The 26398-nt window shown below is 43.3% G+C and overlaps 1 protein-coding gene across 1 annotated transcript in view; it reads left to right on the forward strand.

The window, feature by feature from the left end:
• The window catches only part of ETV6 (ETS variant 6), an 86777-nt gene that overhangs the window by 41976 nt on the left and 18403 nt on the right, over positions 1-26398 (forward strand). Inside the window, exons 3-5 of the mRNA XM_026044772.1 lie at positions 13938-14102; positions 18330-18464; positions 23070-23612. Coding sequence (XP_025900557.1) covers positions 13938-14102; positions 18330-18464; positions 23070-23612 — 843 coding nt within the window. The remainder of the gene's footprint in view (positions 1-13937; positions 14103-18329; positions 18465-23069; positions 23613-26398) is intronic.

A 26398-nucleotide genomic window follows, 5' to 3' on the forward strand; every position in this document is an offset into this window, starting at 1 on the left:
GCCAAATCAGCCTCCTTCTCCTTGATTCCGTCAGCAGAGTTGCATGAGCATGACTGTGACAGCACTAAATGAATAAGGGTGAGGTTGAGCTGACAAAAGAAATCTTCTGTTCACGCGGTGTGCACATCTCAGAGGTAATGAGAGGAAGAGGAAATTCAGAAAAAGTTCCAAACAAGGCATCAGCAAAACATATTGTTAAAAGTTAGTCCCCACAGTCACTTTTGAGAATTAATTTCAAATTACAGTCCTGTTTCAGGACCTAAAATTAGGTCAGATTGGAGTAGAGGCAATATGGGATTGGACCGACTTGGCCATTGCCTGTTCCAGCTACTTCAGATGAAAGGTTTCAGAAAAAAAAAAATGTTATATAACTAAGCAACCCACTGAGAAACCTTGTTTTTGAATTTCTGTTGTTTGGTTATCCAGATACCTGAAGAATAAGAGCTTTTTCTGAAATTGCATTCATGTCCTCAGAAACTATGTACAGCATCAAAATCTGGGGACTGTGTTTTCAGCGAGCAGGCAGAATTTGAGCCCATATGCTCCCTGTTTATTATCTGCCAGAGTGGTGTGAGACATACAGAGTCTGCAGGTTTTTTCAAGGCTTCACAGGAAAATTATTTGGCACTTTGCATTCCCTAAAGTCATTTTGTGTGAAATTGCTGAAGGAGACTTCTCCCCTCAGTTTGACAGTGTGCCCATATCTGCATTTCTGTACCATGCTGTCATTGCTAAGCCAGTTGACCCCAGTCATGTGAAAAAATAAATATCATGTTAATAAGCAGAACATTTCAAGGAAGTGGTTTTCCACTTGTAGCATGGAAAGAAAAGAAAGACCTGGAATGTCAACTGCTTTGCACTGGTAATGTGTATTGAACAAATCTATAAGCTATAGTTATATCCTTAATATAGAAATTATAAAAATGGCCATGAACAAAAGACAGGGCAACCTAAAAGCTTAGGAGATACCCTTTCTGCTAGTCATGGTTCAGCAACTTTCTTTCACCTTGCCTGTCATTTCTCTCCCTAACACATGTACACTTCAATCCTCAGCTGCGGTCGTTTGGAGCAGTGCAAGTCTGTTATAATCTGGATTTGACTCCTGTGTTCTTGTCATCAAGAACCTCCCCTACTTAAGCATTTCCAAAAATCACTCGTGTTTGTATTGTTGCCAAAAGCAGCTTTCATGGGTACTCAGCTTAGAACATAGCATCTCTGCTGATGTAGAGAAAGGATATCCAGGCAAGTGCTTCTTAGTAGAACAGAACACACTGGATCAAGGATAGCCAAGTTCAGACAAGTCTGGACACACAAAAAAGTACATCCAAGTTGTGATGTTTTTTATAAAAATATGTTCTCCCTTGTGCAAATTGTGAATCAGACTTCCCAAAAGAGCAGGAACTTGAGATTGTTTGGAAATTATGATCCAAAGAATGAAACTGAACTGGTTTGGGCTTTCTAAAACAAACGAATCTTGAAGTATTAGAAGAATAGGAGAGAAATTCCTGCTTTAGAGACACACTTCTGTTAGATTCTTGACTACAACATGATTGTTAATGTCTGAGCTTTTGTGAATACAGAGGGCATGTAAAGAGATGTATCTATAATATAATCTGGACCTCTGCATCAGATGAGATAGGTCATTTGAAAAGCATCCTCTACAGAGCTTGTTGAAATTTGCTAAAATAAGGGGAGGTACTCTTATGAAAAATTTAATTATACAAGTTGATGAGAAAATATTTCAACTGCATTTTAACACTGTTGACTCAGTAATGAGTGCATGGGGATTCCAGTAGTTTCATCTGGCTCCCTGGGGAACCTGCATTATATGCACATCATCATACTATTCACTTTGATTGTACATTTGATCTCTTTTCTGATTTCCTCTCCTGTTTGTTTGTATTGGCATGTCCAATAGTGACTCCTCCTTATTCCGTGTTTTAGGTCACTAGGCACAAATATAAGCCATGTAAAGAAGTTATCACAGAATGTTGACAAGTGATACCATTTTATTCTGTTGCAGTTGTGAAACTATGAAAAATAATCATGCTACCCACCAGCCTTTTGAAAAAGGAGTCTATATACATCTGGGCACCATGAATGGGATGCAGGAGGAATTTCTCCTCCCGTCCTGCTGCCTCTAATGCCCATCTCCACATGTTGGATCCCATGTTGCTCCCAAGGGCAGTTCTCGCTGTGTCGGAGGCTCTGGGACTCTCAACCCTAGCACATGATGCCCCTTTCAGGAGGCAGAGGACCCTTCTGCCCCCTGCAAATTTGATCATTGTACTCCAGTAGGTTACTGGGGATAGCAAGTGCTATAGCTATCTTCTGTGGGGAAAAAGAAGGGTGGAAAGATGGAAAGCACAAGATAATACCACTGATGTTGAAGTCGTTAGGTGTCTGCATTTGCACAATAGGTATTGAGTGTATTGAGAATTGTGATTCTATGATGGTATCAGTTGCTTACCCTTGCTAGGCATGCAGTTGCTCTCACAGCACCTTTACCTCTGCAAGAAACCTGAAAAGCAGGATGAGATGAAACATCCTTGTGAATTATCTCATCCTTTTGTTTTCCTTTTCATTCAAACCTTGATCCTCAACTGGAAACGTGTAGGCAAATTATCTGCCTGCATTGACATTACACTAATTTTTCCAGTCCTAGAAGCAAGTCTTTTTTCAGTGACATCACCAGGATTAAACTCAAACAATATGAGCCTGTGCATATTTCAGTAACATGACATGTTCTGAAACAATACTAGTTGCAGCATTTCCTCCCTTCTCTGTCACCACATCCAGCTGTTGTTCTTTTTGTAATTAGCTGCTCCTCCTCTCTTGGTTTTGTTGACCTGTTAGTGCAGTTGTGCTCTTCATCAGCCCAAGGAGCTGGTATGATGGAGACCAAAGCATCTTTGAAGGCAGATTACCTCTTTCCTCAAGATTGCAGCGCAGCCCCTCTGCCCATTGCATTGACAAATCAGAAGTGGTGTCCAGAGAAGAGTATTAAATCAACAGAACACTACATATCATTCAGTCTGTGACCTGGAAATAGCTTGTTTGAAGGCCAGAATATTGAGTGCTGATCATACAAGTGCCGAGATAGAAATCACAGAATCACACAGAATGGATGACGTTGGAAGGGACATCTAGAGATCATCTAGTCCAACCCCCCTACTCCAGCAGGGACACCCAGAGCACGGGGCACAGGGCTGCATCCAGGCGGGTTGTGAAGACCTGCAGAGGAGGAGACTCCAGAACCTCCCCGGGCAGCCTGTGCCAGGGCCCTGTCACTCTTACAGTGAAGAAGTTCTTCCTCACATGGAGATGAAACTCATAGAGATTAAATCATCGTCTTCATTCTCTACCCTTCATAGCAGAGCACAGGACTTCGTAATAGAAAGCACAGGATTCAAGCGAGACCCTAAAGGCGTAGGGATGAAACTGAGGCAAGTATTTGTAAGATTTGAGGCAGCTAAAGAGAGAGCTGTACTGCAGTTAAGAGGTGAGACTGTGTCAGAGTTGGTGTATCAGGCATTTGTCAAAGCCATAGTATCCACAGACCTGAGCGTGAACTAGGCACCACAGTGCCAGGCAGGCAATGCTGAATGCACAGCTTATGCTGAAGGCCGTGCTGAGGTTTGTGCTGCAAGGAGCTTGGTGCCCAGGGGTAGCTGCAAGAGCTGCAGCTGTAATCCAGGCTGCAGCGTGCACACATCTTTGAGCAGCAGCCTTGTTCCCATCTGCCAAGATGCCAAAGAGGATCATGCCTACCATCCCAATTCATAATATTAGTGTTGACAATTCTGATTGTCCAGGCAGTATGTTCAAGTGGCCCCAGTAGAAGTAATGCCTCAGCTTCATCAGACATGAACTTCAGTGGGAGCAGTTCATTTTTCCAGCTTAATATGAGAAGTTGGTGGGTATGCTGACTAGCTTCAGAGCAAGCAGGAGTTAAACCCTGGAGAGGAAGCAATTCTCACATTGCAGCAAAGATAATCATGATAATTTATCATCTGATAATCAAAGAGCACACACTTAATTTGTTCTCATTATCAATGTATTTCAAGCACAAGTGCCTCCTTTCAAGAAGCCTTTCTACGCATGGTTTACACTGGAAGGATAGATAAAAAGGAGTCCTGTGCAAATGCAATGCAGTTACTTTTGCAGTGTGGATAATATGCTCTTGTGCAGTTTGGGGCTCATCTCGGGGGTCTCCAAATCCCTTTAGGTATGGAAAATGGCCCGCAGGATCTCCAGCTGTTGCTTTAAGCACCTGACCTTTCTCTAGGACAGCAGTGCCTTGGACAAATGACTGACAGCTAGTAAAAGCAGCAGGGATTTGGTTCATTAAAGAACCATCAAGAAATGAAGTTAAAAGTGCAGATTTTAACCATGTCACAACTCTGATTTGTAGCATCTTGAGAGTGGGAGATGTCTGCAGCATGCTAAGGAGTGGACTTTTCCCTCCAAAGCCCAAGATAACGGTTCAAATCTGAGCACAACATGCAGTCCTCTAGAGCTGTAATTTGCACCATTTCCCCCAGTTATTTAATATTTAATGTCACCTGGAGGCAGGTTTTTGCATAAAGCTCAGAAGAACGAGGATATTGATGGCTTAAAGCAGGCTTTTATAGCCTTCCTGGATTAGGAGTCTGAAGGAGAATGCCTGCAAAAACAGACACAGCAGTCCAAAAGTGAAATCAGTTGAAGCAGAGGTATGACATGTTTTTACCATGTGCTGGTGTTAAAATTTTCTCTGCACTGGTGTGCTTAATGCTCCGCACTGGTTTGCTTGACAGGCCAAGTGAACCATGGATCTGGCGGCCTGGATCTGGCTGCCTTGCCACAATCTGTTTTTACAGCAGCAGTGCACACGGAGCTGCAGCTTGACAGGTTTGGAGCTGCCATAGGACATCTTGCTATCCTAGTGGTGACTTTTGTGTAATCTGGCCTCCCATTCCCTGGAAACAGCCTGGAAAACATGCTCCTTGTGTATGCCCTTTTCCCCTCTCTCCTTCTCCCACAGTCACCGTTGAGTTAGGACATAAATTCCTAGTCAAAATTCCTTAAGGCGAAGGGACCTGACTTCATCAGGATATGAGAACAAAATCTCCATGTGAGAAGAAAGCAGCTTTTAAGCACAGGAGGATTACAGTGTCCGCCTGTGCACCGGTGGTAGTGTTTGCTGGTGTATGAAACTGAGATTTCAGAACTTTCTGCTTGACTCACCTCTACTGAGAGAACTTCTTGACCTCTCTTCCAAAACAGATCACCTCTTAAGTTTGCAGCCTGTAGAAGGAAGATGAAGGTGACCTAGCTGATGATAGGTTAAAGCGATAAATCACTGAAAGACCTATCTTAATTTTAGCAGGTGCATTCATTGTAACCTTTTTTATTTCTTTCTTTACATATTTCTTGATTGTGGAGTGGCTGCTGCAAAAAAAAAAAAAAAAAAGTGCTTTCAGTTCTAACACTGAAATTGCTGCTATATATCCTAAGCGTGGTAATGATCTCAGCACCCCTCTCCATTGTATAGCAATTAGGCAGCAAGCAAAAGACTAAAGCAAAAGCATGTGTAGGTCAAGATTACTAAGATTAATTTATTCCTAGTTACTTACAAATCATCAACAGCACAACCAGAGATCAAGGGCATGTTGTGTTAAAAAGAAAGAAACAGACAATCCATTCAGCCTTTTTTTTTTTTTTTTTTTTTTTTTTTGAGTTAAATTTGCAGCTGCCAGGGCACACCAAGTAAGTGGCACAAGATCTAGGAAGGGAATTCAGGTGTTAACTAAAGATACAAAGATGGACTGTATTTGTCCAGTTTTAAAGGGGAACAGAATATAGTTCCTGGATCCTGTTCATACCATATCTGATTCAGTGCATGGGCAGGTCTCCAGTGACTTTGTGCCTCGCATCTATAAAACAGATATAAAAATCTAATCTGCCTGTAGTTGAAAGCCACTCTGTAGTGCAAATATGCAGGTTTTATTAATAGTACTATTTCATAGTTGCAGCACTGGCAATTTTTAATATAAGAAAATTGTAAGGAATGTTTGTTAGGCGTGAATTTTGACGTAGATTAAGATAATTCAGTTTGAAACAATAAAGAGTTGCTGTGAAGTAAAATAAAGGCTTTATAAGCTCTCCGAGTCCTACCTGCAAAGCTGTTTGGCAGCTGGGTGCGTGGCACTAGCTGGCCCGGTCCATTGCCAGCGTAGAGCTAAAGCTGTTTGGGATATAGTTTTTGCACATACAAGGGAAAAAGCAACAGAATACATTTCTTTCAGCTCTTTTTGGAAAGGAGCAGTAGGAAAGCAAAGTCTGCTCCATGGAAAACAGCCAAAAATTGGTTGAGAAGGAGTCAGGAGTGGATTAAGACTATTAAGTGGGAGCAGATCCAAAGCAGCATTTCCCCATGCCCCATCCCCCAGGCAGCTGCTGGCGTTGCACAAGCTTCTCTCATACATATCCCCTGGTCACCTGCCCTCCGGAGCTGTTCCCACAGCGGGAGCAAGCGCGGGGCTCAGCGCGGAGCCGAGCCGCTCCATCCTGCGCGTGGGCTGCAGCGCTGCAATCCGTGGCCAGCGTGGGGCTGCCGCAGCCCGCTGCCTCGCTCCGTGCCCTTGGCCTTCTGCGAATGGGATGCTCGGGTGCAGAAAGCCAGCCTGCATCCTCCCCTGCAAGCAGCACTCGTGTCAGTCTTTGAGGAGGGATTTGCAAACAGGTCGAATGGAGGCTGGAACCATTCTGCAGGACTCCTGAAAGTTCCTGGACGTGGCTCATCGCACAAGTGCCTAGAAAACAGGCTGTTTTTTTCATCACTCTGTGGTTGCTAGCTTCTTTGGCTGTCCCTCTCTTCTTTCTAGGACTTAAAACCATGACCGCTTTAGGACAGGTATCAGCATCATTTGCAGGAAAGAGGAATGCATCTGGGATGAATTCTCCTTTCAGGCTGCAAACTGCCTATTGGCAGCGGGCAGATTGATCCTGCATTTCTGTGTTCTCTGAGACTGATCCCAAAAGAGGGCAACTCACAGCAGGATTAAGGCTCCCAACATTGGCTTTTTCTGCAAGCAAGGATGATGATACAGGTGGAAACAGAAAGGAGCAGGATATGGGTCAAATATGGATTTCAGTGACAAGCCCTGCAACATCGTGTGCCATGTGAAATGACTGGGGTTGTACTTGAGGCTTTGTGCTGACATCACTGACAGCTCTGAGGACTTCAGGAATTGCTCTGCATTGCTCAGGGACTTTTCTCACTGTTGTTTTGGGGAAGGGGAGTCTTAGACACAGCTGAGTAATTTTGTGCAAGAGAATTACTTCATTTATTAACCTTTTTCTGTGAAGAAAACATTTGCCTGTGGAGTGAGAAAGAATACATTTTGCTTGTTGAATTCTGTAGAGCTTGGCCTTTCCTCTCTCCTTTGCTAGATACATGGACTTCAGGTTTTACGCTCTTTTTTTCCTACCAGAGACTTCATCTGCCACCATTAATCAGCAAGCTATCTCAGGCTAGCAAGCTAATTTAGATTCCTGCTTGTGCATTTGATCAGCAAATGCAAACCATGTGTAATGTCAGCAGGTCAGGAGAGGTGATGGAACATGGGATTTTCACTTCAGTTCCAGAAAGGGCCATAGTTGCTTCCAGGAAGCTGAGCTTGGCACTGGGTGCAGGGAATTGAAAAGATTTATTTCCCCGTGTGAGAGCTCAGAGCTTGATCATTCTAATCAAGCATTTTCCAATCAATATGTTTCTTACGGGCTTTCCAAAGACTGCATTAGAAAAGCAATTTTATTTATTTCGTGACCCTGGAGCCCAAAGGGATTAGGGTGTGTCAGATTCACCGGGTCTCTGTGCAGACAGTGAGAAAAGAAGGGCTGGCCCATGGAGTGCAAAGCTGCCAAGAGCAGGAGGGCAGAAATCCTGCCCGGTCCTTCACAACAAGGTCTTTCATGGGTTGTTGTTGTTGTTGTTGTTGTTGTTTCTGTAGCACTTCTACATACACAGAAGCTCAGAGCACGCACCATACACCAAGCGTTATTCCTCTTCTTGATGTCTCCAATACCCTCTTCTACAGGCCTGCTGCAGAGACAAGCCAATTCTTTTTATTTCAGGTTACTCCTGAAAAAGCTCTTTTGCCCTCTGTTCATTCTGACAGCGCTGTGGGGAACTTCCCAGCTCTCTGCCATTATGATTACAGCTCGTTTTATATCTTTCTTAAGGACACTTGAGACCCATCTGAGTCTCTCTTGGACCATCACATGACTCCTCTGTTCCCTATTCAATTGCTTTTTCCCCCAAGGAAACGTGTAAAGAAGCATTTCCCTCTGTTGCAGTACATTTCCCTTGTACTGGTCTTTACTCACTTCCCAAAGAATTCTCTCTGGAGATTAGCCAGGATTACCATTGCCTGCTTTTCCTACCTTTGCTTATCTCTAGGCCTCTAAGCTGCAGACCCAGCTTTATGCTGCAGAAAGAGGCAATCTTGGTGGGTTGTGACACAAACCCTCCATCCTCTGCCTGCCTTCTTGTGACAGCCGGTGTGTGGACCACAAGTTCTGCAGGACTTCTCCTTGGGTGAGAGAGCCTGACGGTATCATAGCTAAAAGCGAAGGCCCTTTCAGTAAGAAGTTCAGCACTAGCATTAGGTTCCAGTCTCAGGACAACCTCAGCACCCAGTCTGTGTTTTAATTTGAAAGTCCCACCACACAAATGTCAGCACACTGGTTTGGAAGGTGCTGCTCTAACCCTTGCCGTGGAGCAGCACAGTGTGGTCTGCGCTCTTGGGTGCTGTTGGCTTCCCACACGCGGCGGGCCTGGGCCCCTGGCCTCCGGCAGCAACACAAGGACAACCAGGGAGACGCAGAGGGGGCACTGCAGGAGTACCGAGCCGTCACAGTTTGGAGCAACGGTGCAGCATTTTACACTTCGAAGTATTTCAGGTGTTAAGAGGCCAAGCCCCATGGCACCTCTGTGGATTTTAACAGCCTTGCTTTCTAAACCAAGAACTGAGATGGAAAGAAAGGATTTTTTAAAAGGTCTTTCTGGCAGAACCTGGGAGAAGGATCCCATGGATTCCTCCAGATTCTGTTGCCTCACAAAAAATTGGAGAGAAAAATGCATACTTATGCTCCCAGTACACAATGTGCTGCAACTACACCACTGTGCAGCACTGGCCATTAGGCCATACAGGTAACATGGAAGACAGCAAGTAATTAATAGCAAAAAGAAAAAAAAAAAGAAAAAAAAAGGCAAGCTTCTGGTCAAAAAGAGCTGGTTAATATCAGCCATTCGAGCCTTAAGATCTTTTCGAGCACCAGTTTCCCACTAAAGGCTCAACTGCAGTCCTGTAGTCAGAGCCGGCCTGCGTGGTGCTGCCACAGGGACGATGCATCGGCCCCTGGGTGATCAGAAACCAGCTGCCCATTTACCCACACTGGCCCCTGAGCTCTTTGCCCAACTGTGCTCAGCAGCGTTTGGCGTGGGAGTGAGCAGTGCTCTCGGCCCTCTGGAAAGGGTGGCTAAAGGAGAGGCCTTCCCGTACGCTTTCTCACCCCCTCAGCCTGCCCACAGGGCAGCCAGGCATCAGGATGGAAAGCCTGGCCGAAACGGAGCAAAAAGGTGCATGAAACCTCGCTGTGCTGTTTCCGTTGTGCCTGCTGCGCCACGGCTCTGTCCTCACGTGGGAACCTGCAGTGGCAGCTCTCGTTTGTGCTGTGCTTCGCACTTCACCCTGGACGTGCCTCTTCAGGCTGTTCCAAAATGAGTCAAGGTGAAACAGCCTACAGGGCTGCACACCTCACAGGCGTGTTTTAGCTGCGTCTGTTGCCTCCACTGTAGGGCAAAGGAGGGGATACGAAACTTGAGTGTGGTGTCAGGTTCAAGGCTGGTTCTGGCTCTATAGGAAACAGTTGAACAGTCTTGGGGGACCAACAAAACTGGTCTTCCAAAGACCAGTAATCTTGTGTTCGTGTGTGTGCACACATCTATGTATGTGCTTGGACATAATGTGCCCACATCTGTGTATGTGCTTGGACATAACTATGCGATGACACAGGCTACTCCAAGTTTAAAGTACCCCATCAACCCCTTTTGCTGTACTTATTCCATCAGTGCAGCAGTGTAAAGAACGAGAGAGTGGATTTCTTCTGCAGACCTGATGGTTATCAGCTTGTGCCCCAGGGCTTACAAATTGGTCCCTCTCAACCCTTATAACCTAGCTAGGGTAACAAGTGCTGTAAAGAAGCCTTCAGGTGAGGAATAAGGGAGCACAAGGAAAAGAGTATTAGGATACCCATGTTCCAGTCTGCGGCATTCAAAACATAAGCATGACCTGTGCTGCCCGTGTAATGGGTATGGAGCAATCAGATCATAAGCACTTCTATAACTTTTGCATTGTGCAATCCCGGAGCTGGCAAAAGGCAGACCAGGCAAAACACTGGACTCTCTGGGCCGTGTGATGGGCCAGTCTGTGAGGGCATGTGTGACTCTGGTTAACCTCCCTTCAGGTATTGATTCCATTAAGTTTTTGTTGTTGTTGTTTAAAGCTACGGAGATAAGGAGACCAAGGCTGGGCATGTTTGCCAAGTTCTGGCCAGCAGAGGAGCGGGGATGAGAACCAAGTCTGACCCCTGAGTCAAAATTCAGACCCAAACTCCTGGCCCTGCCGGCTGCTGAGGGGGTGGCCTGGGGGCAGCTGCTCCATGGGCACTCACAAACCTTCTTGGTCATGGCAGGCAAAGCTCCATCCTCCTTCTGCAACACGGCCCTCGTTCTCCTGCCTTATCCTGCCTAATATCTTTTTTAGCTAAAGGCAGTGCAGGGAGCTTCCATGAGAATAAAAGTCATTGAGATTAGGAAGAGACCTTCATCCTCCACATTGGCCATGCCAATACGGGAGATGGAGAAGGGAAAAATGTAAAATGCAGGATTCAAAAATAAATAAGCAGTGTTCAGTTTTCTTCTATGGAGAGTGTAGGAAGGTATTTTCGAGACCAACTGATAGTTGTGTACAGTCTGCTGTAAAACCCCTTTGCCTGCCGAACCAACCCTCTCATGCCCTTGCTTTCCCCAACCCAAGTGCTTCTTTTTAAGAAAAGACAAAGAAGGTGGTAAACAAGTTTAGTAAATGGAGTACTGTGAGTGGAAGAATTGCGTCTGAGTGGCGGTTTCTGCAGCGCTTTGAGCACCGCTGCTCTGCACCCCCGGAGCAGCCTCTGGTGCTGAACGGACTTGACCTCGCAGAGCAAACAGGCGGGCAGCACAGGGAGGCAGCACGGAAAGGGATTTTTTGGAGACTTCCCAGGAAAGCGGCTGGGTGGGGAGGGAGGGCAATGAGAGCAAGAGGCAAACCATGTGGGGAAAAGCAGTTAACCTATTTTGCAGCACTTCATGTGTTCAAAACATAGTGCAAGCGTGTAATTACGCTATCACCCTATGGGTGGAGGGATGTGGCTCATCCGCCCCCTCTTCTTACCGATAGCCAAGCCGAATTAGAAAGTGTGTGTGCTGATTCAGCGTCACAGGCGATAACCAGAAATCAGGTGGTCTTATGTCACACTGATTTTTGGCTTTTCCATCCTCCAGCCCCCCCATTTTCTGTGCAGACTCGCTGTCCCCTCTCACAAGCTTCGGGGATGCTGCGGAAATGCCACAAAGGTCCGATTCACACTGTGCAACATCGTGGCTGTCTCAGGGTTGCCAGCGCTGCTCTCATCACTTGGCCCAGTCTGGGTAGCTTATTTGGCTGTGCTGGGTCTAGCGCTGATTAGCCTAACCTTTGCTTAGATGTGGCACTTCTGCCTAAGTGGTAGAGAAGGCAAAACGACACTGTCACCAGTACATGGGAAATGATGATCTGTGTTTGTACAGGGAATGAGTTATTCATTATGGTGTTATCTATAAGGCATGCAGATCATGTGAAGTTAACACACAGCTCTGCCCATGTGGGCCTGATTTTCCCAGTGATGTTTGGTTTGTTTCTTGCCTCGTCTTGTGAAGTGCACATCTAAACTGCAGTTGGGTTTCCATACCTGTGGTGTTCCTCCTGGCTAATCCTTGTTTGTATGGCTTGGCAAAGGGGGAGGAGGATGGAGGCAAAAGTCACTCATGAGCATTTCGAGCACTCCTACGATTTTTTTTAAAACCCTTTTGTAAGTTATGGTGGGATTGCATCAGGTCTGAAATCTTTCTCCTTAACCAGTCATCACACCTACAGGCAAACTGAATGCTGACCAGCAGTGGCCTGAGGACTGGAGGGTGCCTCCTGCAGGAATAACTTTCTGTTCGGCAAAAGATGAACCTCACTCTGGCCTTTTAGATGATGGTTTGCATCTCTCAGAGCAGATCTACACCTCACCCCAGGCCCTCCAAAAAGAAGGGAGCTAAAGAAAGCACTGAGCAAAGTAATCAGCCTTTCATTCAATAGGAGGAAAGAGAATTTATGTTCTTTTCAAATAAATAAGTGCTACTTCTTCTTTCTCTGCGGCATGTAATACAATACAATGCTACAGAGGCAGTGAAAAGCTGGTGGAAATTCTTGCTGCTGCCACACGGACCTCCCTTCGTTCAGTCAGCTATGACCCTTTCTCAGGCTTGATCTCAGTTCCTTCCCTGACTCAGATCCAGTCCTGGGTACAGTTTTGGTTCTGGGACTTTCCAAAGCTGCTGCCTGGGAATCTGGCATAGCAGCAGACTGCAATTCACTGCATGTGACCTCTTGCTAAAACAGAAAAAAAGATGTTGGCTATCTGTAAAAAAAAAAAAAAAAAAAAAAAAAAAAAAAAAAGGGGGCAAAACAAAACACTACACATCTCCCAAGTTTCTTTTATTGCTTGGTAAGAGGAGGGTAATCAGATCTCATTGAATGGTGTGCCAGGAAGGAAATTTCTTCCCATGTGCAGCATGCAATCAGCCAGGTGCAATATGAGGAAGGGAGGTTCGTCTTCCTCTGAAGCATAAGATATTTGCCACTGCCAGAGGCTGTGTACCAGAGATCCGATCAGATATGGCAAATTTTATGTTCCTATGCACAGTGTGAAGCTTTCATTTCTACGCAACACATTGTAACAAGTCAAACAATGAGTCATCTCACAAGGGGGAAGAGGAAAGAAAGCTTTTATCTCCCTGTGGACAGCAGATAATCTGTCTACCTAGGTATAAACAGCTCTTCACCGCACTGTCTTCTCTCCGGGGGAAGGAAGCGATTTCAAATTTGTAAAACAGATATTGAATTATCGCACCTCCCTGGTCTCTGCCTGGGACCAGGAAAGGTTCACAGGCAAGAGATCTTCAGCTTTCCTAGTAACTCAGATGAGGCCATGACTACATGGTCTAGGCTGTGTGTGCACACCAGTGTATGCTGATAAAGCTGGCGGGGAGCAAGGGATTGCCACCTTTTCCATGGAGTCCCAGAAAATCATTCTCTGCAGTCCTCACCTGCCTAGAGGGAAGAATGGCCATGTGTCCCTTGCATTTGACTGTTTTTTTTAATTCTTCTTTATTCCTGTATAAGAGGCATGCAGGGAGAAAGCTCCTGTGTTCTGTCAGAAGATACTCACCCAGGATGGATGGGGCTGGGGACTTTGCCTCCTGTCTATGCCTCAGAAAGAGAAGCTGGGGAAAATGGGGAAAGTCCCATTTCACACTGGAGACTTGGAATGAAATAACAGCCCGAAAGCTTTTCTCAGGATGCAGAGGCAGTCCTTGTTTTCCAAAATGTCTCAGATGATAAACCAGAATGCCTTGTCAGCCTAAGTTAATGAAATATTTCACAGTCTGTTGTTCACACTAACCTTGCACTTAACATTCCCTTCCCACAGCTTGCCCTCAAATTCAGGGCCCATTGTGGAGTAGGGGCAAAAGGGGAATTTGTTGATGTTTTACCTGTTTTGTCTCAGCTCTGTAACACAAGGCTGGTCTCTCCCTGCAGGTCTGCAGCCCGTGTACTGGAGCCGGGACGATGTGGCACAGTGGCTCAGATGGGCGGAGAAGGAGTTTTCCTTGAGGCCCATTGAGAGCAACACCTTTGAGATGAATGGCAAGGCTCTGCTGCTTCTGACCAAAGAGGATTTTCGATACAGGTCTCCTCATTCAGGTGAGGATTACTTGTAGATGCTGTGGTTGAAAGAGAGGAAAAGAAGCAAATAAAATGGAGAAGGACTCATATTTGTTAGGGCAGATGGGGCAGTGGGGAGGGAAGCCAACCTTATACAAGGCAAGGTGGAAAAGGACGAGTTGGAGATAGAAATCCAGATTTTCTTAAGTTTTAGGCAGATTTGAATCTGAATCCAAGCACAAACATCTGTCTCCTTTCTAGTTAAAACTCCCCACAGAAGAGGAAGCTGCTCACACAGTGCTTTGTGACTTGCAGCTCTTTCCTGTAGAGGCTTATCTTTTTGCAGACCCAACTACAGCAGCAAGTTAATCAAGTGCTCCAGCCTCTTAAGAAGCCCCAACTAACATGCTGCTTCGCAGTCCGCTTGACTAGTGTGCTGCTAAAAGTGACTGCCCCACTCATCCTGTGGGAACCCTTCCTCTGCTCTACAGCCCCCATGGGCTTTACTTTTCCAGATTTTCTCAGGTGCTAGAGTCCAGCCCAAGGTGGGTGAATCAATCTGTGTATTGCCCAACTTACATCTCCATTTGTTCGCAAGGAAGATTTGGAAACATGTGTTGCCTGCCTGTATTTATAACACCTGCACTCTCTCTCCTTCAGCTGTACAGTCAGAATAAGTCTCTGCACCACTTTGTCAGGGGTGTTTAACTAAATATGAGCTATTGATTCTAAGTAAGAGTTGTGAGCTTTCCTTTCATGACCATACAAGGTACTCCTGTTAAATACAAAGGCAAGTAATTCAATCACTGTAGGTGATCAAAGAGTTTGGACCAAGCACTTGCAGAGTCGCTGTTAAAAGACTCCCGGCACAAGGTTTGCTAGGTGCAGAAATACAGCTGGTGCTGCATCCCTGCAGCCATCCCCCAGCAGAATCTGCTTCACAGACTGGCTTATGTTTACTATATACAAGGTTTATAAAAGCATGTGTTTCAAATCTGGGAGTAATTTTGCATGGTAGGAGATGCCGAACATTAATGTCTATCACCAATGTAATGCAGTAGCAAAAACTGATGCCTACAAACACCCTTTTTTGTTTAATTCTGACACTTCATTTTGAAGTATTTCATTACAAAGTTTGTCCTGCTTAAGGCAAAAGGAATACTGGAAGCAGGGAGGTAGGAAAGGACTGTGAAGGACAACTTTTTCTCTCTTATTTGCAACTCTGCTTATCACTACAGTGCCTTACCGTCTATGAGTTAGGCCCCTGCTCTTCCCTATGTGTGCTGTGAGAACGCTTGAAATGAGTAGAATGATGTGTGCAGGCTGGAGATAGAGCATTTCCAGAGAACTTTTGGCCTGCAAGTGCACATCTGAGGTGGCAAGCTATGCTCTTATTTACCAAAATTTGGGTTTAAATGATCAAACAAAAGGCCTTCTCCCTTTCATTTTCTCTATTTTCCTTCTCCAGGGATTCCTTACCAGTGAGAAGCCTTTTAGAGGATATCTCAATTAGTTCCTAAAACATTTAGGGGACTTTTGATAACAGGATACCATTTCCCGCAAATTAACTATATGTGACATTTAAGAAGAACTATGAAATAGTAGTTGCCATAGAAGTATTATGAAGTTTTTCAAAGCTATATCGTCGTAAAAGCTTCCTGTTTTCCACTGCTGGTTAAAACAGCAGAACTGCATCCACTCCCCCCAGTGGCTCTATCAATAAAGTGGGCTTGGAGTCCACAGCTGCTCTCCTGTTCAGGGCTGGCGAGGAAGGTGGGCAGAAGCAGGGAGGGAAAAAGACTTTTCCCTCCTTTGCTACTATCTCTGCATCCTTGTGGTGCATGACTGTAGCTGTTTCGGTAAGTTAAAAAAAAAAAAAAAAAAAAAAAAGACAGCTTCATGGATGTTTTCAGTAGTTTGTTGGGCCAAATCAAAGGAGGTACAAATTTGCTGCCTTATTGCTTGCAGTGTTACAGCACTAGTTATGATAATGCCACTAGTGCACTCAAAGATGCAAATTATGTGGTAAAATCACTTTTTAGCCTTTCATGTACTAAGCATGGAAAAGGTAACCAGGTTCTCGAGGCTTTGTTTTTAATTAGATTTTCAGGTATTGCAATCACCTTTTAAAAATGCCCTAAAGTCACCAGTGAGACAGGAAAAGCAGCCAAGGTAGTAAAAATAAAGGAAGCTGAACTATGGAAAGCAGAATGGCTTTAACTATTTCACACTAAGGCACTAAAATACTCCACAAATAGAACATTGGCAGTTTATAGAGACAAGCACCAAATGGCACACACAGCTTACGGTCTCACAGAAACAACTGCTAAGAGACCTCTCCACATGTGAGAAAACTCTCACAGAAAATTCAAGTTTCCTAGGTGAAACTTTGCTGAATTAGAAGTCCCTTTTCAGAGAATGTGCGAGTGGTTTGCTTTTCTGTATGCGAGCAGTGGTAAACAGAGGAGAGCAAGCAGCATTAAAAGTTGGAAGACTTCCCGCTTCATGTCCTACTCTTTCATTTTGAAGTGTGCAACCAACCCCATGGTCAGACAAAATATGTAAGTACCTACGTATTTCATGTGAATTTGCTAGAAGCAGGGCATCAGTACAAGGAGTAATGGGTAATAAGATACAAGATAAGGAATTAATCCATTGGTCTCCTTGATATTGCAGTGATGTTTTCCACTGATGAAGGATATGACAGTTTTGGTGCCAGGGAATAGGGGCAAACAAGAAACAGCCTGCTTGCAACTGTAAAAGAAACAAGCATCAGCCCGACACCCCTTGGATCAATTTGTACAGGAGCATGTCAGCTCGGTGCTATATGATTCTTTGCAGACATTTCAGTGAAAGTGTGATGAAGTAGCAACTAACAGACTGTGTTTGCCCAGCCAGAGCACCACCTCCACTACATCTTGTTCTTTAGTGTGCATGACATCCATGTGATAATATTGCCTATTGCAGTGATCTCCATACAGGTTCAATTATCTAGAAAAAAATAGCTTTGAGATCCCATTTGGTATTTTTCTTAAGTCTAACCCTGGACACCAGGAGTGAAGTAAATAAGTTCCTAAAGCAGCTACAGTAGCCAGTTATCTCCAGTTGTTGTCTTTCGTGGTAGTTAAATCGTGGTAGTTAATAATTCTAAGCATTTGATTCCATGTCGAAGTAACTTGTCAATGTGAGGGATCCTGCTCCTACGGATTTTGCTAGAATGGAGTATCAGAGGAGCACACTGCCACTGCCCAAGAAACCCTTGGGGCATGGCTATCACGTGGACAGGCATTCATTTCTGCAGCATCTTCTTTCTCCTCTCTCCTGCTAAAGCTTCAGTAATTAAAGAAGAGGACCAATATTGCTCCCAGCAACTCACTGTATAAGTGTGGGTTTTGCATTTAAGAATTTTATGTCCCAAAGTGTCTATATAAAAAAAAAGGAGCCGTGATAAAAGAAAGTGGGACATTGGACTAACTCTTAGTTGTAAAGATTTGGATGGAACCCTAGGATACTGAAAAGGCTGAAAAAGCTTGGTATGAAGGTAACAGAAGCAATTTCTTGCCATTTTCCCATTTTTACACATTTATACACAGGAATGTGACATGCAGCTTTTAAGAGCATCACAGAATGGTTGAGGTTGGAAGGAACCTCTAGAGATGACCTAGTCCAATCCCCCTGCTCCAGCAGGGACATCCAGAGCATGTGGCACAGGGTGACGTGTAGAGACAGGGTGATGTGTAGAGAACCCACGCGGGTTCTCTACAGAGAAGGAGACTCCACAACCTCCCTGGGCAGCCTGTGCCAGGGCTCTGTCACCCTCACAATAAAGAAGGTTCATATTCTCTTCATATGGAGATGAAACTTCCTGTATTTCAATTTATACCCTTTAACCTTTGTCCTATCACTGGCCACTGCTGAGAAGAGTTTGGCCCCATCTTCTTTACATTCTTCCCTCAGGTACTTACACATACTGATCAGATCCCTTTACAATCTTCTCTTCTCCAGGCTAAATAGGCCCAGCTCACTTAGTCTTTGCTCATCAGATAGATGCTCCAGTCTCTTAATCATCTTTTCTTTACTTTGCCTTTTTTTTTACCTTTCAGAGAGGAACCTTGTGAAACAGTGAAATACAGGATTTTACCGCAGGCATTTTTGGATCTGAAAATAGCACCCAGGAGCCATGAATTCATGCATCAGATGACTAAATGAGTCTTCTCAGCAGTATGTAGGTTTTCATTTCCTTTTTTCCTGCTGTTTGTCTTTCAGGTGATGTTCTGTATGAACTCCTTCAGCATATCCTGAAGCAGAGGAAAGCTCGTATGCTGTTCCCACCTTTCTTCCACCCTGGGAACTCTCTTCATGCTCAGCCAGAGGTCATATTACACCAGAATCATGATGAAGGTAACTGTCTTATTCTTATGGGAGCTATCATTAGAGAGGCAATTTGGGTATGGCTGTGAGGAATTATTCCAAATTTACTTAAACAAAGCTACACTCCTTCCTTCAACTCCATAGCTGTTAGAACAATCAGATGGTGCAGCAAGAGGACTGGCCATTCTCTGTTTGCCTTCTGTTATTTTGTCATGCTTCCAAGGCCCATTTAAAAGCTATACCAGATACAGATTTTTAAAAGTAACAAAATTTCTTATCGAGCCATTGTTTCACTTTTCTTTATTCCTCAATGTGTAGACACAGACTTCTGGTGCGCTGGAGAGGCAGTGAGATGCAGTTGCTTGCATGACAGGGGAAAGGCAGCCTCAGAGAGGAATATCTAACTCTTAAGTCGTTTCACTGATAATCTGTCATCACTTCAGGCCCAGAGTTGAAAGTCATCTTGTTGTTCAACTTTTCAGTTCAGTTGTGCAGTTCATTTTGAGAAGAGTTTTTCTCTGCTTGTTTGTTCTTTTAGACTTAAATATTTCTTACCAGAAATATTTTGTTAGGTTTTTAGTTAGCCCTTTAGTAGTGCCACAGGTGGTGAAGAAAGTGCAGAGATGTGTTTGTGCACTGTGGCTTTGATATTCTTCCATTCTTTGTAAGAGGAGACCAAAGTATTTTTCCTTCAGTGGAAAACGAAGGGTTTTTTAATTTTTTTTTTCATTTTGTTTAAGAAACATGCTGAAACATTTTTCTCTGGGAATAGAAAGATATGAAGCCTAAGGCTGTTAAAAGAACAGGTATTTACCATGGAAGTGGTTTTTTTTTTTCAATAAAACAAAACAACAAAAAAAGGATATTCTTTCTTTGTTTTTCAGTAAAGATGAGAACAGAACATTTAGAATATTGTCCTAGTCTCTGCTCATTGGAGAAAACTATCTCAAAATTCATCATGGGATCACAAGACAGGATTCGAGAGTACTGTCAGTCCTGTAAAGGGAGATCATACCCAGGCTGAACAAGCCAGAGTCAAAGGGCATGAGCAAAACTCTTAAGAGTAAGCCAAGAATAAGACAGCAGCAGGGAGGATAAAGATACTCTTAAGTACTCTCACACAAGTGTATAAATATTTCAAATTAGAAGAGGGTGCTGCAGGCCAGTATGAGCTTGAATTGGCAGAGCTGTGACAGAGAAAGTAGCATGGTATATTAAAATCGACACTTTGTGGAGGCCATTACAAAGGCTTCCATTTTTCCCCCCAAGCTTGGTGTTCACCCACAAGTATTCCCTTCCCAAATTCCAATAAAAGTGCTAGAAAACTTTCCCTCAAAGAGGATTGTGCAGGAATGTTGAGATAACCCTACATGTGCATCACTACCAATGACTGGCAGTCTTCAGCAATCTAGTCCAAACTCTGTCAGAGCACAGGAGGATTAAGGAACAGCTCTGATTTCTTCTTCACAATCATCTGCTCTGATAGTATGAATAGTACAGCTACAAATAGTACCTCTTCTTTTTCTTAGATAACTTAATTATCAAATTAATAATGACAAAAAATAGTTCTTGTTTTGCCACAAGAAAAGCTTCAAAATAAGCAGTCGGCAAAGATGACAGCTAGCCTGCTGCAGACTCAGAAAACTTCCATTCCAAGAATTTATAGGCAGGTGAATTTATTTATTTATGTACTTTGACATTCTTTCTTCTTCCTGTTTCACATCATCACTTTAGAGAAACTAGCATGGTAAAGTTTACTATTTGCCCTCAAGAGAATTCAACTTAATAAAATAGAAGAATGAATGTGAGAGGGAGAACTTAACCCCACCTAACTCACAAGTGTAACAGAGGAGTCATTTTTTTTTTCTGTGGCACAGTTTTGAGTGCTAGAACTTCACAGGTGGGTTTTTTTTAATTCTTCCTTATACCATTGATCTTCTTCCATTTCCCTTTTCTGGCTCATTTGTCCATTTCTTAGTATATGGTCCCACTTTTGAATGCTTTCATTTTAAGTTAGTCAATCCAAAAGAGATGGGATGAACAGTTACATCTGGTGGCATTTACTTGCTTAAGCAAAGTGAATTTGACTGTTTCAAATCAGCTGGCAATGGATAAGGATATCTCCAAGATAGATGGATGAGCAATGGAGGCTGAATTATCCTACATGTCCAGTGGTTCTTCTTACTCAGCACTGAGTCATTTGATGGGATGCCATATCGGAAGCTTACTCTGTAGTTCCCAACACTTCTTTTATGGTTAAGCAGAGTGCCAATCTTTGGGATTAGCACTGCTCTGATGTGATTGCTCACTCCCAAGGGTGAAAGCAACCCCACCCATCCCCATATGGGCCAGATAGGTCAGCAGTTTTCCTGAACACTTTCCCTTTCACAGATTTCCCTTCAAGAAATGAATGTTGGTCACTTAGAATGAAGAGCCAGACTGATGAGTGCATATATTCCTGAAGGAAGTGATATACCATATGTTCTCAATTTACTGTAATCCAGTGTCCCATGGAATTAATCTGATGAGGATTTTATTCCATTCAGAACCATTCATGGCAGTGGAACAGCTGGAACTAAATTTAAATAGTATATGGTACACAGTGCCTTAGGCCTTGGGGTGAGGGAGATTTTTGGATAGATATTTGAAAGAGTCACTCGAAGAAAAAGATCGTGGAGGGAAGTAACCTTTGGTGTGCATCCATTTTTGGTTCTTCATCTTGTTGCTTACAAAAGGGCTCCATAATGCCTGTTCCCTCTGTATGGACTTCTCTTGATTCAGAATCACCATTGATTGAGAGCAGAAAGATAGGTGTGCTTCTCTTTGGAGCTATTCAGAGCCAACTAATGGGTACAGGCAGTTTGGAGAAAGCACAGCAAGGCCTAAATTGGACAAAAGAAAAGTCCCTGTAGTATTCTAGTGTGCACTTAAAGGCCAAGAATGAGCATGCTGCATTTGAACGGACAGTGATAGTATTGGATGGTCTGTAGAAGGTAGGATCTTCAGCCGAACTAGGGTATAGGTATGAATTTTTCCCACTTTCTTTCAATTCTAGCAAAGAAAGGAAACTTGAAAAAAGGACTGCCACGAAGGTGCAGCTGTAGATTAATCCTTCTTCTGTGATCATCTGGGCCATTATGTATTAGCTGGCCATATTGCATCTGAAGCCATTTGGGTTTAAACTAGAATAATATGTGGCACTGGAGTTTCATTTTCTCCAAATATTTCATTGTGAGTACCTCAAAAAGGTCTGCAAATTCATTTTTGTCTGGGACCACCAGTGTGTGCAGTATGTATTCCAGAGTCATGTATTTTCTGCCCAAACATTCAAGTTTTCCTGGCAGCCTTTAACTTCCTTGTATAGACAAGTAGCCTGTTGGGTAGATGTTTCATCACTGCCTGGCACTGCATTTTCTTAGGACTGCAGCGTTACCTTTTCATAGGTAGTGCTGATCCCTCTCTTGCTGTCTGCATGGATTCCAGGACAGGCTGTGAGCCTGTCTGCCTCAACAGGATCTTCAAAGTATATCACTACCTTGACAGAGAGCAAGAGATTTTTTTTTCATTAGGAGGATCAGAGGAAAATGAGCAAACAGGCAGCCACAAATAGGCAGCTACTTGTTTCAGTTGTTGACATGTACCCAAAAGTTTCCTTCTCTTATCACCGATGGCTTTCAACCAACAGCATTGAAATTTAATCTTTATTTTCTAGATAAAAAATATTAGTCATTGCTACTGGTGGTAGTTTCCTCTTTGTTAGTAATTCTCCCAGTCAAAAATGATGATCTTTGCTTTCCTGAAAGTTTACACTGTTTGTATTAAACAGATCTGGAGCCATGATTTGATCTTCTTCTATCTCTTAAGATCATGGCCAGAGAAACAAGTCCATGCAAAAGTGATACTACAAGTCCTGCTGCTGAAGAAATGTGTTTATGTAGGACAACCCATCAATAGGCAGCTCAGACTGAAAGCAAAATGTAATATTCTTGTGAAGATGTTACTTGCTCTTACAGTCAAGACTGTATGTAGAATTTAGCTAGTCTTCCACAAAATGCTTCCTACCACTGGGTTTTGCTAGATAGTCTGGATATCAGGGTAAGTTCCTCTCTGGTTTTCACCAATTTCTAGCATCTAGAACTCTCTGCCAAGTATTCACTTGATTTTCACTTTACTTTACTAGAGATCTCCGCCCTCTACCTTACCATGTTCATTGTGGTACAGTAACAAGAATCATACATACAGAGACACGAGTGGCAGAGGATATGTTATGAAGCACTTGCAAAGAAACAAAACTAGTATATCTAGATCAGACCTTACTTTCCTCATGTGTGTACCAGTCAACTGCTCAAAACAGAATTTCTCTTACCGCATTTTCCCCCGAACTATCATTATATGGTGGCAGAGGAAGGTTTGTTTTCCAGGTACTGATTTCCTTCTGCATAGTAATAAATATTTCCGTATATCTAGCATTTTTTCAAAGGATCTGTAAGTCACACAAACAAAAGCATTTCCAAGCTGACACCAATACCCAGGTAGTCCAGCTATCAGTCTTTATTCAGAGTGCCTTTTGAAAAGTTAGGTCCAACAGATTTATCACGACAGAGACAAATTGTATCTTTCATATTTTCTTCATAGATACCTTTGTCCAGAGGCCTTCAAGACCATCCACAGAAGCAGTCCACCACAATCCCCCAACCATTGAACTATTGCACCGTTCTAGATCACCTGTCACCAACAATCACCGTCCGTCACCAGATCCCGATCAGCGGCCACTGAAGTCCCCTATGGACAACACTATCCGTCGCCTCTCTCCTGCTGACAGGGTGCCAGGGACAAGGCATCAGCAGGAGAACAACCACCAAGAGCCCTATCCTCTCTCAGTGTCCCCAATAGAAAACAACCACTGTCCACCTCCTTCTGAAATGCTCCAAAAGCCTTCCAGCCCTCGTCAGGAGAACACCAGGGTCATCCAGCTGATGCCCAGTCCTATCATGCATCCTTTGATACTGAATCCCAGGCACTCCGATTTCAAACCATCAAGGTTGTCTGATGATGGGCTGCACAGGGAGGTAAAGCCAATCAACCTGTCCCACCGGGAAGAGTTAGCTTATATGAACCACATCATGGTGTCTGTCTCCCCTCCTGAGGATCATACAATGCCAATTGGAAGAATAGCAGGTAGGTGACACTCTCGACATTGAGGTTGAAGCTCCTCATTCATAACTTACCATGCCATATATTAATAATTTCTCATTTCCTTTTGCCACTCTGTGACCTCAGATTTACTGGCATTTTGCAAGTTTCATCACATCTGTGGTTTAGACAGTTAAGTAGAATTAAACGTGTTTCACGACAGGTAAGCAAAGATGTAGAGAGACCTCCTTATGACCACAGAGTGTGTAATTGGGATTGAACAACTTGTGACCTCACACTCAGTACCTTTCTACCCATTAGATATCCATTTGTTTTCTCAAGATTTTTAATTTCCGAAGTCTCCAAACTACCCCTGCAAGGTATGTCCAAGTGTCCTATTCACACTGGTGTCCGGTCCTATGGAAAGAAGAGCACTTTCTGCAAAGGCCTTTGAGAAAATGCAGTGGCAAACCCTTAATTATGATGATGGCATGATTAGTGAGATCTCACCTCAGAGACCTACTTTGTAGGCCCTCCTGTGCTTCTCACCACTAGGACTGTCCCTTTTTACGGAAACAAGGTTGCCTTTGTCCCACGCAAACCACAGACCTTGTCTCACTTTTGTTATCGTAAATAACTGACATCATAACAGCTGAATCAGGAAGCTGAGGTTACAGAAAATCTATTTTGTACTTGAAAGGGAACTGTAAATAGATTGGGAGTGGGAAAGGGAGAATCCAACCACTTCAGAAATATGCTGAAAGCCCCAATAAACAGTTTCTTTTCCGAGTCAAAACACCCAAAACATTCAATACATTCATGTCAGCAGCAAACTTAAATGGTACTCACTTTGTGTGGGGTATCGCACATCCACAACCATGAATTTTAAAACACCTTATTTGTGTCCTTATGTGCTTTACGTTTGCTACAGATGGAGTGCTGCCTCAGTTTTCATGAGGAAGATCTGTTTTCTTAAGACTTAACACCTTATGTTCAAAATGGACATTTCTTAACCACCTAGTCAAAACAGTAATTGCAACAATGGCTGTGATTTTTTTTACCTAATAGAGAGATTAATCTTGTAGCATTTTCATCTGAACAACATTTGTCTTTTCCCTTTGTTTTTATTGCCCAAACTAATCTTAGCAAATTGAGAAATACACTTAGTGTTATGGCAGGGAATACCTTGAATGGTTGCACCGCTGGAGATTCCCTTTCCTTAAAGTACTATAGAAAGATTAGAGGTTCTTATTTTTTAGGGAGGGAGCGTTCTCTAAAAATGAAGCCTAAACCAGAAAGAATAGAAAAAATATGTATTTGTTTTTAATTTTAAATCCAGGAGTTTCCCTACATAACTGGGAATCTTTGGTTTCAGTATACATTGTATAGTGTGTCCAGTGACACCAGCTGTGTAATAGTACCCATACATCAGTCTGTCCTCGTTTGTTTGTAGGACAACAGTGCCCAAGCCTAAATTTGTTTGGGCATAACATAATTGCTTGGTAGATACATGTAGCCATTTAAAGTGTTCTATAGAGGCTAAAGTTGCAGGCTTATAAGCCTCATTTGCAGTCCAGTGCTTAGTCCCACCAGTGCCATTTCAAAGATCATTTTATGCTATGCTAAAAATCCTGAGGCCTACACATACAATCAGTTCAAATGAGGGCAGTACTTCATGGACCAGTTTGGGGCAGTTAGGTAGCTCACAATTGCTAGCTAGATAAGTACTAAATTTGCCAGCCTACTTCCATCAGTACCCCATGTCCTTTAACTGTAAAAACAAACAAGCCCCATTTGCTGTACAGGCGCAAACTAACGCTATTCTAGTTGGATTCTAGAAGCTTCACAACTGCAGCCAAGAGGACTTATAGCCTATTTAAAGGTGACAAAACCCAGATTAGGTCAAAACCAGCTCATATTTCAAATGTAAAGTCCTGTATCTGTGCTGTTGCATTCAGTGGCAGCAAGCACACTTAGGCCTTCTAGAAGGAAAGCATTTCTACAAACTTCCCCATACCTCACACACACATACACAGAATCACACAGAATGGTTGTGGTTGGAAGGGAGCTCCAGAGATGATCTAGTCCAACCCCTCTGCTCAAGCAGGGACACCCAGAGCATGGTGGTGTCCAGGCAGGTTTGGAAGCCCTGCAGAGAAGGAGACTCCACAACCTCCTTGGGCAGCCTGTGCCAGGGCTCTGTCACCCTCACAATAAAGGTTCATATTAGCTTCATATGGAGATGAAACTTCCTGTATTTCAATTTATACCCTTTAACCTTTGTCCTGTCACTGACCACCATTGAAAAGAGTTTGGTCCCATCTTCTTTACATTCTCCCCTTAGATGCTATAATTAATAATAATTAAAAATTATAATTAATTTAAAAAAAAAAAAAAAAAGCTTTTTAAAAATCACTGTTAGTACTTCCATTTTATGGATGAAGACAACTGATCGGTAAAGTAATGAAAACCTTACCAGTAGTCCAATGGTAGACCTAAATCTTTATCTATTAACAGTCGTGAGAAGAGAGCTTTGACTTTCTGTTGGTTTAACCGTTTGCAAGCGGATAATATTCTATGGGAATGCTGATAAGAAACAACTATCATGGAAGCCCTATGGACTGCAGACGAAAACACGTTTTATTCCCAACTCAGCTCTTTTAAATTGTAAAACAGAATTCTTCCTGGACTTACATACATTACAGCCTCACAAACCTCTTTAATTTTAGATAAACACTGTTTTTAAAAGCACAATGCAATTATTTGGGGCTGAGAGGGAGAACAGTGCTTTCCCTTGCTGTTATTGCTGTTATCCACAAATACTCTGTTTT

Source organism: Nothoprocta perdicaria, unplaced genomic scaffold (assembly GCF_003342845.1).
Source record: "Nothoprocta perdicaria isolate Ctin4 unplaced genomic scaffold, notPer1 scaffold_380, whole genome shotgun sequence".
In the NCBI taxonomy this organism is placed as follows: Eukaryota; Metazoa; Chordata; class Aves; order Tinamiformes; family Tinamidae; genus Nothoprocta; species Nothoprocta perdicaria.